The sequence below is a fragment of the Neophocaena asiaeorientalis genome, unplaced genomic scaffold (genome assembly GCF_003031525.2).
Source record: "Neophocaena asiaeorientalis asiaeorientalis breed wild unplaced genomic scaffold, Neophocaena_asiaeorientalis_V1.1 scaffold129, whole genome shotgun sequence".
NCBI lineage: Eukaryota > Metazoa > Chordata > Mammalia > Artiodactyla > Phocoenidae > Neophocaena > Neophocaena asiaeorientalis.
In genome coordinates, this window is record NW_020172446.1 from 6,640,578 (window position 1) to 6,652,159 (window position 11,582).

An 11,582-nucleotide genomic window follows, 5' to 3' on the forward strand; every position below is an offset into this window, starting at 1 on the left:
CATCTTCGAAACTCCCTCCGGAGGGTGCAGCTGCCTGTCGCTAATCGCCTGCCTTCATTCTTTCTCCCCTCTAGCTTCTCCATCTGACTCTATCACTCCAAATGGCTGTGGCCCTTCTCTGTCCAGTGCCCTGGGTCCTAAGCCGACATTCACTTCCTGTCACCAGCCCAACCTTTTGTGTCTGCCACAGTCTCTCCCATTTCCAGGCCTTGGGTCGTGCTGTCCCCTCCACCCGGAATGCCCCTCCTTCCCTCATCTGCCTGCCACTTCTTACCTGTTCTTCAGACTCGGCACAAGCTAAGTGGGATTCTCCCTGCTTTGGGCTCACCTAGGATGCTCTGTTCATTCCGCACGGCTACACCATTGCCAGTTTGCATGTAGGAATCTGTTGTCATGTGAGAGACTGAAGATACAGATAGGCAATGCCAAACCACAGAGAAAAACAAAACTCTGACTCTCAATCTGCCGTAACCACCCCAGGAAACCATCCCCTTACCTACAGTAACCAGCCCAAGAAGCCAGCCTGCTAGCAACAAGTCAGACTTGTAGGAAATCTGACTGCTTCTCTAGCGAATGGTCCAGGAAGCCAAACAGTAACCCCTGTGACAATCAGTCACAAATGGTCAGAACTTGATTAGCTTCCCCGATTCTTGTCCCCACTTACAACTTAGGGCCAAGCACAGAAAACCAAATATGCTCCCTAACCAATCACAGAGGATGCCCTACTTCTAATTAGCCCACCCCCAGCTTCCCCATGCCAATCAGGGCACAGGTGAAGCCTTCCCTTGTTTCCACTCTAAAACTTTCGCACTCCTCGGCCTGCCTTTGACTCTCTGCCAAAATGTAAGTGATGGAGGAGAGCAACCTCCGAATAAGCCGCCTTTACATGTCCTCATTCGGTTGGTCCATTTATTTCCATGTGTGTAATAAACTATTCCAGATGTGAGTACTGAAAACAAAATGATCTCCTTCATGACATCGTGGCTCAGGGGGCTGAATGGGCTCCGTGGGACGGTTCTTCTGTTGTTCTCACTCAGGGTTTCTCGTGTGCTTGCAGACAGATAGCAGAGAGCACTGGGTCATCTGGGCCCAGAACTGAGATTCTGGGACACCTGAGCCCCTCTCTTCCTCTCCATATGGTCTTGGGGCTTCTGCTCTCAATGTGGTCACTGCCTGTGATGTCTCTAGCAGGGGATCCAGACTTCTTACACTGTGGCTCAGATCTCCCAAAACCTTCCTCAGGCTTGGGAAAGTGAGGATGATGGCCTTCTTCAAGAGCTTGGAACGGGAACTGGCACAACCAGTCGGGTACACACTTCCACTGCATCCGACTGGTTAGATCAAGCTGCCCCCCAGCCTGATTCCACGTGGGAAGGGACACTCCCAGGCCATGAGAGCAGCAGGCACGGGTGCCATCTTAGGAGCCTGGCTTCCACACATCTTCCTTCTCACTGACATTGTTCTTGGTCTCTGGGCCTCGGCATCTAGCAGGGGCTTGACTGAGTCAGGGCTCAGCAAGTCTTGATGATCAGGTATGAACAGATGGAGCGACAGTGTGCCCAGCAGATGAACAGAAAGCCTCCACACCGGCAGCCCTGCGCCCAGGTCCACACCGCCGTGTGTCATTCACATAAACAGTGCTCCCTGCTCCCTGACATTCTGCTATTTTTAAACCTCTCAAGCAGTGAGTGGTGCTTAACATTTTTTGAATCAGGGTCCCCTTAGGGAATCTCATGAAAGCTGTAGGAGACCCTCTCCCTAGAGAAGTGCGCCTCTGTAAAATCACTCACAATTCTGCAGCATATCAATGACAGCTGCCCTTTACTGAGATCTATACTGAGTGCCGGTGACTGTGTGCAGGGCAATGTGTCCATTATCTGGATTTATGACCCCAAACGTACTGCAAGCTAAATACTACCATTTAGCTCCATTTTATAGATGAGAAAGCCAAGGCTCAAAAAGATTAAGGAGGAACTAAAAGTGACACTGGGACTCAGTGCAGGAAGGTCTGAAGACAAAGCCCGGACCCTCCCAACCACCGCACCATACAGTTTCAGGAGGTTCTGAGATGCTCTGAAGTCTGCCTGTGGATCCCGGGTTAAGAATTCCTTCTCTAAGGGCTCTCAAAGTCCTGCTTCCTGATCAAAGTACCCTACGTGGTTTTGAAGACTCTGAATAAGCCAGACCCACCCTATGCTCCCTGCCCTACCCCGCTCCACTCCCGGATTTCTGGCTAATTCCAGGCCAGCCGCCTCGGCCTGGCTACCGTGACTCTGACCTGGCCTCCCCTGAAAGGCCCTCTCCATGCTCTGTTCTCACCCAAAGGTCAAGGCTCTTTCTCCCCAGAGCTGCCTTGGACTAGTGCCTGCTTATCCCTCTCCCACTTGGGGCTCTCATCACTTCCTGAGTAAGTGCTAGTTTCCCAACTTAGCTGTGATCCCCTTGAGAGCAGAGACCCATCCTCTGTGTCTTTCTCACCTTCCTAGACAGACACTCGAATAAACACTAACGGTTCACAGATTCCTCCCCAGGCCCATTTCTTCTGCTATGCTTTCGGGTCCTGGATCCTCAAACCCAAAGACTGAACCAGACTCCAGAGTGGCCCAGGCCAGAGAGGGGCTGCCTAGACCCGACGTGTTTCCTTTACGCAGAGAAGCAGCTGCTGAAATAGTTTCAGAACCCAGTCCACGGCCCCACCCCCACCTGGCATCTCCAGCAGGAATATCTGGTATCATCTGTTTCTTTCTTTTGCATTCTCAGGGGACACCATGTTGCATGAAATCTGTGGCTGCTTTGTTTCCCGATAACAATAAATAAAGACTACAAAGAGTGTGCATGTATTGGTCTGATGGACAGCTTCTACGGGAGCAAACAGGACAAAAGAAATATCAGTTTCTTGAGTTCCATGAGATTCTGCTCTCCTAGTGCCCTCCACGCAAACCAGGCCACAGGTCAGCAGGCCCCGGCTTATGGATGGAAAGCTGAAAGCAGGGTGTAAGACTGCCATAGGCCCAAGGACAGAGATGACTGACCAGTGCCCCCCAACACCATTTCTGTCCCTGAGGGCTAAGTTTACTGTCTTCCAGGCCCTGGGTCAAGCACTTTGCACTCACTACAACCACACAAGCAAATAGTTGAATAATAAAATTCATTTTACAGGTGAGGGAACCAAAGCTCTAAGAGGTAAATGACTTGTCCAGGACCACTGTGTCCATTAGGTGTCATTAGGTTATTCTGAGGACAGTTTAATAAAGGGACAATTGACAAAGGTGTGGACAGGGCCTAGGGAATCCTCAGGGATGGCAAATAACAGGCAAGGAGCCACCAGTGTCACCACCCTTCAGCCTGAAGAGGGGAGGGAGGGGACTGGAAATCAGAACCTAGAACAGAGAAGCTGTATGAAGAGGGCCCCTTGACAAGAGCTGAGACATTCGGTCAGAGATGGAGCCCGCTTGTAGGGAGGGGGGAGTAAATACCCAGCAAGCACTCTCCTCCCTGACTCTGATCGCCTGCCAGTGCCTCCTGTCAGCTGGGCAGGAGGCCACAGTTGTCGACAAATAGTCGGACTCCAGGCATAGGGGTGGGGTGGGGGGAGGGCTAGCAGCTTCACTGGCTGGAAAGCGGCAGAGCCCTCACTCAAACCCAGGCTTGTCTGCTTCCAGAGGCCAAGCATTTAGCCCTTCACCTACCACATTTCCATGGGATGCAGGCCAAAGAGGCCCAGAGGGGTTTGTGCACAAGTCTGGGGTCCCCCACTGCCCTGGGTGTTGGCACTCCTGTCAGCTCCAAGCATTGTCTAACCCTTAATTTGCTCCCCACATGGTTCTGAGCCCAAAATGAATCTTCTAGTTCCTTGAGAAAATATGGTGCGGGAGGTTTGAGGAGTCCCCAGCAGAGGGGAGCTGTGGTTCTACAATTAACCTAAAAGCTTCTCATTAGCATCCTGGCCTAAAAGTCCCCAAACACCCACACAGAAACGGGTCTTCCCCCACATCACCTTTCAGCCTGGGGTAGAGAAAGGGTTTTAGCAAAGATGTGGGCTGCAGCTCTGCAGTCTAGAGCATCGCAGACAGCGCAGCCCCTTTGGGGGGTGGGACAAGGCTGCACCCCTGTGACAGGAGGCTCAGGGCGAGCTAACACCACATCGTCTCACCGAACCCTGCTTCATTTGCAGATTTATTAAATAGAGAGCCAGTTCTGACACAATTTCTTTCAAGCCGTTCTACCTTGCAGGTGTGCAAAATTTATTTGAGATAAAGAAAACCATTACAGAGAGAGCATAATCTTCAAAGCCCACCTCTGAGACCAGAAAGAAATAAAAAACAGTAGCCCATACAAATGTGCAAGTGTTTCCAAATACTTGGGAGCCATGAGAAACACCATCCGCAGGGAGATCAGGTCTTTAAGGCAATTTTCTTGAACTCCATTCAGCACTCACTCAGAATGCTTTTTAAAAATAACATATGATTTTCTTCCCTCTCCAAAGGCTCCCTTATTCTTTCTCTTCCAGGTAAGAATGAGCCAGCTCTGAAGTGAGAAAAGCAGTCACTCATTTCGATAGAGGATGATGTACTATGTTTCAAGGGACGCAGATAAGAAAGCCAAACAAGCATCCCTGCCCATGGAGCAGGAGTCTTGCTGAGGTGTGGGGTGGCCCGAAGCCTAGGGGCTGACCCTGGGGGGGTCTTCATCCACCAATAGAAGGCCGCGGTTCCAGAGATCAGACCTAGCTCAGAGGAGCTGTTTATCCACAGCCTAGGCTGGGCTCAACAAATGCCAACTCTCCCCAGGTGGGGATTTGATTCCCTGTGAGAGGGAGAAGGCTCAGTTCTGCTGTAGGGTTTGCTAACAATTAGATTCCTTTTTCTACATGAAGTTGAGTGAGCTGCAAATAGGTGCAAAATAGAGTCAGTGCTGCACAGGGAGACAGGACCCACATCCCGGCCCTGCCACTCAGCAACAGTGTGACTCTGGGCAGGTGGCTTGGCCTCCCAAGCTTTAGTTCCCTGAGCTATCAAATGAGATACTTCATAGGGCTGTTGGGTGAATGTGTGGTTTAACCGTAAGAGCACCTAGCAGGTTATATTTCCTGGCACCAGGCAAAAACATACTGCAGCTGGGGCTCAAAGCATTGCCTCAGTCCTGGAAAGGGTCACCACCCAGTTACCAGGGCAGGGAACCAGAGATGTCACCATGCAAAGACAGCACAGGCTATGGTTGAAAGCCCAGCTTTTGGATGGGACTCAGCTTTGAATCTTAGTTCATAATTTAGCGTCTTTGTGTCCCTTGGCCAAAGCCCTTAGCTGCTCTGAACCTCAGTTTCCCCATCTGTGAAATGGGGACATTAATAATACCTGATCAAAAGAGCTAATCCATGTAAAGTTCTTAGCTAGTGCCTGGCACAGAGTAAATACTTAATAAGCAGTTGTTTTGTTATCGTTATGGCTTTTCCAGATCAGACTCTATGTGCTAAAATTTAATAACAGTTTGTTTCTTTGTGTTTATTTCTGCAGTTACTTTCTATTTATGGCAAGTGATACTGTCTCCATTTACAGAGGTGTTATCAAGTTTCCGATTTAAATACATTTATTTAAGCTAAAGTGGGTCAATATACAGAAGAAAAAACAAATGAAAAAGTGCAGGTGCCTCACAGATGGGTGAGACGCTGGGAAGGTGTCAGGCAGGAACTGAAGTTTGGGAAATACCCAGATAATAATCTGTGTGTAAAGCCAGAAGCAGACCCAAGCCGTGCCCCACACCCACCCCAAGGCCATCCCAAGGTTGTTCAGAAGCCAGCGACCTTGGAGCCTGCTCTTCCCCACTTTCGGGGTCCTCCCTGGATCCGCCATCTTGTCTCAGGCGGAAGTCCCCAGCTGCCCTGAGGACGACTTTCCCAAAATGAGGGCGCTGTGAAGAGCTCCCGAGGCCCCTTGCCTGCCTGCCTCCCTGCAGGGCCTGGGCCCCAGGACTCAACCACGGCGCCGGAATCTTGGGGCCAGTCTGACGGAAGACCGCCGGGCTGGGGGCTGAGGGCTGGGAACTGGGAGGGTGGGTGTGGTCCCTTTGAGAAGGTGAACCGAATGCCATCTTTCTACAACTTCTAAGGGGAGACTTGGAGCAGCCAGGAAAATAAAAACACCATCCTGGCTCCCGCAGCCGAGGTGTTACAACTCAGTCCCAGTTGCCTGGCAACCGTGCAGGTGTGTGATTGGGCGAGTGGCGCTCCCAGGGAGCCAACCAGCGCCCTCCGGGCCGGCCCAGGTGGGAGCCGGTGGGGGAGAGGGCCAGCAGCCGCGTCCGCATCCCGCATCCCGCATCCCGCATCCCGCCTCCGCTCGCGCCTGCCGCCCCACTCCTGCCCCCTCCGAGAGAGAAGAATCGCTCTGGCCTCTAGGGGTCGCGGTTTGGGCGGCTGCCAGATCCTGGCACCCGTGCTCCGGCCTCCACTGCTGTCTCTAGCCCGGGTTGGGTCACTGGCTTCGGAATCGGTAGCCAAGGACCCTGACCCCCTGAAAGCCGGCCTCGCACCCCACTCCTGCCCACACCCGGCATTTCAGAGAAACCTGAGAATGAGAATGGGTGGGACCTCCGTCTCTGGGATCTCCTTCGGCACATAAATACACTTTCTTCTGTGCCCAGAGAAGGAGCTAAGGGAGCAGAATCCTTCAGAGGAGGGATTTTGTGGACTCCTGCAACAGCTGTCTAGGTGGGTTCTGCAGCCGACCTCCCAACACCAACGGCCAGCAGGAATAGTGGCAACAGGGCTGGCTGAAAGCAGGCCTGCATTTGAACTCCAGCCAGTGACTGACTGGCTGTGTAGGCCTGAGCAAGTCATGTAACCTCTCAATTTGCTGATCTGTAAAATGGGGAGAAAACAGGACCCACTTTATAGGGCTGCTGTGAAGATTAAGTAGTACACATAGAACATTTAGCATGGTGCTTGACAAATTCTTCCCTCAATCTCAGAAAAATAAATAGTTCCATTAGGGCCTGGAAGCTGGTGCCACCAGGCGTAAGTCACAGTTGCTGGGGAGACTGCCACTCAGAGCACATGGCATTCCAATCCTCCCCCCTCGACCTCGCTTCAGTAACCTGTGCAGGTGGCCTCTAAGAGGTGGGTCCCCATGATGGCCAGTGGGATACCTTGCTCCCCATGTGGTGGCCTCTCCCGGCCAGCACCCCCGCACTTGCTGCCTCCTGGAACCATTTACAACTGCCCTAAAGAAGTGCTGAGTCATGGGATGCTCAATGCTTCCCTGGTGGCGCAGCGGTTAAGAATCCGCCTGCCAATGCAGGGGACACAGGTTCGAGCCCTGGTCCGGGAAGATCCCACATGCCGCGGAGCAACTAAGCCCGTGCACCACAACTCCTGAGCCTGCACTCCAGAGCCTGTGAGCCACGACTACTGAGCCTGCGCTCTAGAGCCCACGAGCCACAACTACTGAAGCCCGCATGCTCTAGGGCCCATGTTCTGCAGCAAGAGAAGCCACCGCAATGAGAAGCCCGCGCACCACAACGAAGAGTAGCCCCCGCTCGCCACAACCAGAGAAAGCCTGCACACAGCAACAAAGACCCAACGCAGCAAATAAATAAATAAATAAAAAACATCATTCACTTTAAAAAAAGAATTAAAAAAAAAAAGAAAGAAAGGAATGCTGAGTCAGGAGGCGGGTGGTGGGAGCAATCAGGATTTCTCCCTGCCGCACTCCACCCCATCCCGGCTCTGCCTTTTCACCCTCCCTCTAAGGTAGCATTCACTATGGGGTCCTCCGCAGCCTGCAGTAAGGACTCACCTTCCCAAGGCAGGTGTTGCCCACTTGCAATTCAGCAGGGCTGGGCACTCCCCAACCCCACCAGGAAAGAAAAGGAGGAAGCAGGCCAGCCGACTCCAGCCTTTTGCTGGGTGGGTAGCCCTTCTCTTTGGAGAGCGCCTTCCCTCCCCTCCCCCCAGGCCCCTTTCTTCCATCCTCTACCCTCTACTGCCTTCCACACACCGCTGGCGGCAGGTGGGCAGGCTGAGTGTGAAGGTGCTCCTGCCGGGTAAGAATATGAAGAAGGAAATCTCTGTGACTGAGGAAAACCACAACCAGCCTTCTGGGAGGCTCCCGGGAAGCCCTGCTGAACCCCAGGGGCTGAAGACCCAGACTTTGTCTGCACTCCCCAGCGTGGAGGGTGCCTCCAAATCCCTGCACTCCAAATGCACTTGGCTCAGATGTGTTTTCTTAAAAAGATGAATTCCATGCAATCCCAGGCAGACTTTGACACTGATGTTTACATGGGGTTTTTAAAAGCTTCTGCTTTTCGGCCAACATATTAGCATGTTAACAGTTGTGTTTGACTCTGCTTTGGTGTCTGGGCTTTTTCTCCTGATTCTTTAGAGTTTTCTATACTTTTCAAAATTTCCACAGAGGGCATGTATTACTTTCATAGCAAAACAATAAAAATAAACAAAAGATTAATTAGTGGGCCTGCTCGGCAACCTGTTTAAATCCTTATCGGAAGGGTAGCAGCGTGTCCCAGAGGGCCAGAACCGACCCCCGTCCCTGATCTATGCTGCTTCCTGGAGCCACATTGGGCAGGAAGGGCAGGGAGGCACTGGTGGGACAAAGTGCTCCAAAGGATCCTCTTGTGACCCCTCTAGGGAATGGCTGTGGTCACAGCGGGCAGCAAGTGGCCAGCAGCTTCCTAGGACTCACCTGCCCAAGGTACCAGCCAGAAACTGACCTCTTAGGAGACCTACAAATGAAAATCCTGGTTTCCCCTTTGCTCAGCGCCGCCTTTCCAGAGACATTAGGAAAATGGGCTGGAAGGGTAAGGTAGGGAGAAGGGTTGTTCCTCCCTCATCCCTGCAGCTGCCTCTTCTGCCCATCCTGACCTAGCCCCACATGAGTCACTGCCCCCTTCCAGCTTGGCCTGCTCCAGTTTGATGCAACCAACGCTGCCCAAGGCACTGCCCTGGGAGATCCGTCCATGCCTCGGCCTTGACCAGTCTTCTTCCGGGAAGCTCTAGGACTCGGCAGAAAAGGAGACTTGCCAGGGTGCTAGAGAGAAAAGGGTGTAAACTCCAAGGGGCAGGGATGGCTCTTGCAAAATAATAAGAGTAAGTGAGAATTTAGAGCCACTGACCTCAGGGTCAGCACTGTGCTTGGCCCTACACGTATGATATCCCTAACCTTCTCAACACTCTAGCAAGGCAGGTGTTATTAACCATCTTCTAGATGACAAACTGGAAGCTCAAAGAGGTTCAGAGACTTCCACAACACCCACCCACAAGTACAAAGTGGCAAAGCAAGAGGCACATCCAGTTCCTCTGTGGTCGGCCTCCTGCTGCCGACAGCATCTTTCCCACCATGACATTCTCAGTGCAGTGCAAATACTAGGCGAATGAATACGGCAAGGATGGAGGTAGCTTCTATGCCCCCAACCCTCCATCTTCCGATGGACCTGCCCCACACCTGGGCCTGGACAAAGCATCACACCCCGCTTGTCTCGACAGAAACTATGGGAAGAAGCAGTGTGACAAACACCGGGACCCCTCCGTGGATTCCCTACCGGCAGTCCTCTCCTCTTCCTGCACAGAAGTAGATAGGACACAGAACCCCTTACATCTCCAGCCTGCTGGGTAACCCCGAAAGTGGAGTGAGGGAGGCCCCACAACTTGCTGAGCTGGGGCAGTGGGGAAGGCGGTTGCTCAATAGGCAGCGGAGTGAAAGCAGGGGAGAGTCATGGCAGATGGGTCATTATTTACCAGTAAACTGGGTCTCCTTTTTCTGGCAGCTCCTTGAGGGCAGGCTGGTCTTTTCACAGATCCATATTAACCCAGTAGAGCAGCATACAGAACACTGGGCAAATGCCCCTGGGATGCAATGGCCCTGGGAGGCTTTTCGGTGGTTGAGCTACGCTGAGACCCCACATTCTCCTGAGGACAATTGTCCGGTAACAACACCAGCAGAGGCCCATTTACAGAGATACTAACAAAGCACCCACAGCAGTCCCAAGGTCCTGCGCCTCATTCTGTATTCATGACTTGTTATACTTTTCCAAAAAAGGGGCACCCCAAATTGTGTAAGCTCCACAAAATCTGGAACGAGCGCAGAATGTCAAAACCTGCAAACTCCCTCCACCCACACCGTGCTCCCAGCTGGCACGTGTAAGCTGGCTTTCTGGGGAAAGAACAGCGAGAACTAGGGTAGAATGAGAAGGGCAGGCAGGGCTCTGAGGCCAAGGAAACCACCAGATCACAGTCCGATTTTGATCACGATCGAGGCTGTGTATAGATCAACTGCAAGTGGGAGGGGTGGGCAATACCCCTCCTTCACCCCCAAATAGTCACAATATCACGGAGTCCAACAAAGTCCTCAATCTTTTTGAATGTGGGAACCTTTTGAGAATCTGATGGAAGCTCCCGAGGAACTAAAATGCACCCCACTCAGAATAGTGCATATCCTTGTAGGGGGTTATGGCCCCTAAGACCCATTGGTTGGCCCTGTAGGAGTCGGGGAGGACCAGGTTGAGGCCCTGCAATGGAGGCAGCGTGATGTAACGATGTACAATTGTGACCGTCGGGAAACTGGGTTCTATCCCAGCTTCTAAGTCTCTTCACTTCCCCAAACTTCTACTGAACTTTGCATTAGGTGTTCTCTAAATTCCTTCCGACTCCTTCCAGAATTCTGATTATTTCTGTGACTTTCATCTTTTGCAGGCCTGAGCACTGCCCCAAGGCCTTCGGGGGGGAAAAAGAACAACACACCCGTTCCATGAAACAAGCGGTTTTTCATACGTTGCTGGTTTTAATTATCTCAGTTACCCTACGGAGCAAATATTCTTTTTTTTTTTTTTAATTGTATGCATTTATTTATTTATTTTTGGCTGCATTGGGTCTTCGTTGTTGTGCGTGGGCTTTCTCTAGTTGTGGCGAGCGGGGGCTACTCTTCATTGCGGTGCGTGGGCTTCTCATTGCGGTGGCTTCTCTTGTTGCAGAGCACGGGCTCTCGGCGCACGGGCTTCAGTAGCTGTAGCACGGTTTCAGTAGTTGTGGCGTGTGGGCTTCAGTAGTTGTGGCTTGCGGGCTTCAGTAGTTGTGGCTTGCGGGCTTCAGTAGTTGTGGCTTGCGGGCTCTAGAGCACAGGCTCAGTAGTTGTGGTGCACGGGCTTAGTTGCTCCGTGCCCTGTGGGATCTTCCCAGACCAGGGCTCGAACCTGTGTCCCCTGCATTGGCAGGCGGATTCTTAACCACTGCACCACCAGGGGAGCCCTGGAGCAAATATTCTTTACTCCACTTTACAGATTAAGAAACCCCTCTGTAGGGATGAGGGGTAAAAGAACTACCCAAAGGTGATGGTAAGTGTTGAGGCTCAGATTTGAACCTGGATCTGTTGGTCCACATAAGCCGGTGCCTTTGCCATGGCCGCAATGATGCCCTTAGTCTCCTCCTTCTTCTCACACCCACTGTCAACTCGGCCTTGAAATACGGGTCTTTCCCTCCATCTCTTGCCCCTCTTGGCCTCAAGCAACCTGCTTCCCACTCTCTGTCCCTGGGGTCTGCTTGCCATCCAGCAGTTGGAGAATGAGGACCCCATTCC

The 11,582-nt window shown here is 52.2% G+C and overlaps 1 protein-coding gene across 2 annotated transcripts in view; it reads right to left on the minus strand.

The window, feature by feature from the left end:
- Positions 1–11,582, minus strand: part of RTN4RL1 (reticulon 4 receptor like 1) — a 65,480-nt gene that overhangs the window by 24,190 nt on the left and 29,708 nt on the right. Inside the window, exon 1 of one of the 2 annotated variants that reach the window (XM_024736485.1) lies at positions 329–380. The exons of the other annotated variant lie outside the window; for it this stretch is intronic. Within the exon in view, the coding sequence (XP_024592253.1) occupies positions 329–377 (49 nt within the window). The 5' untranslated portion in view covers positions 378–380. Of the gene's footprint in view, positions 1–328; positions 381–11,582 lie in introns of those variants that run through there. 2 annotated transcript variants of the gene reach the window in all.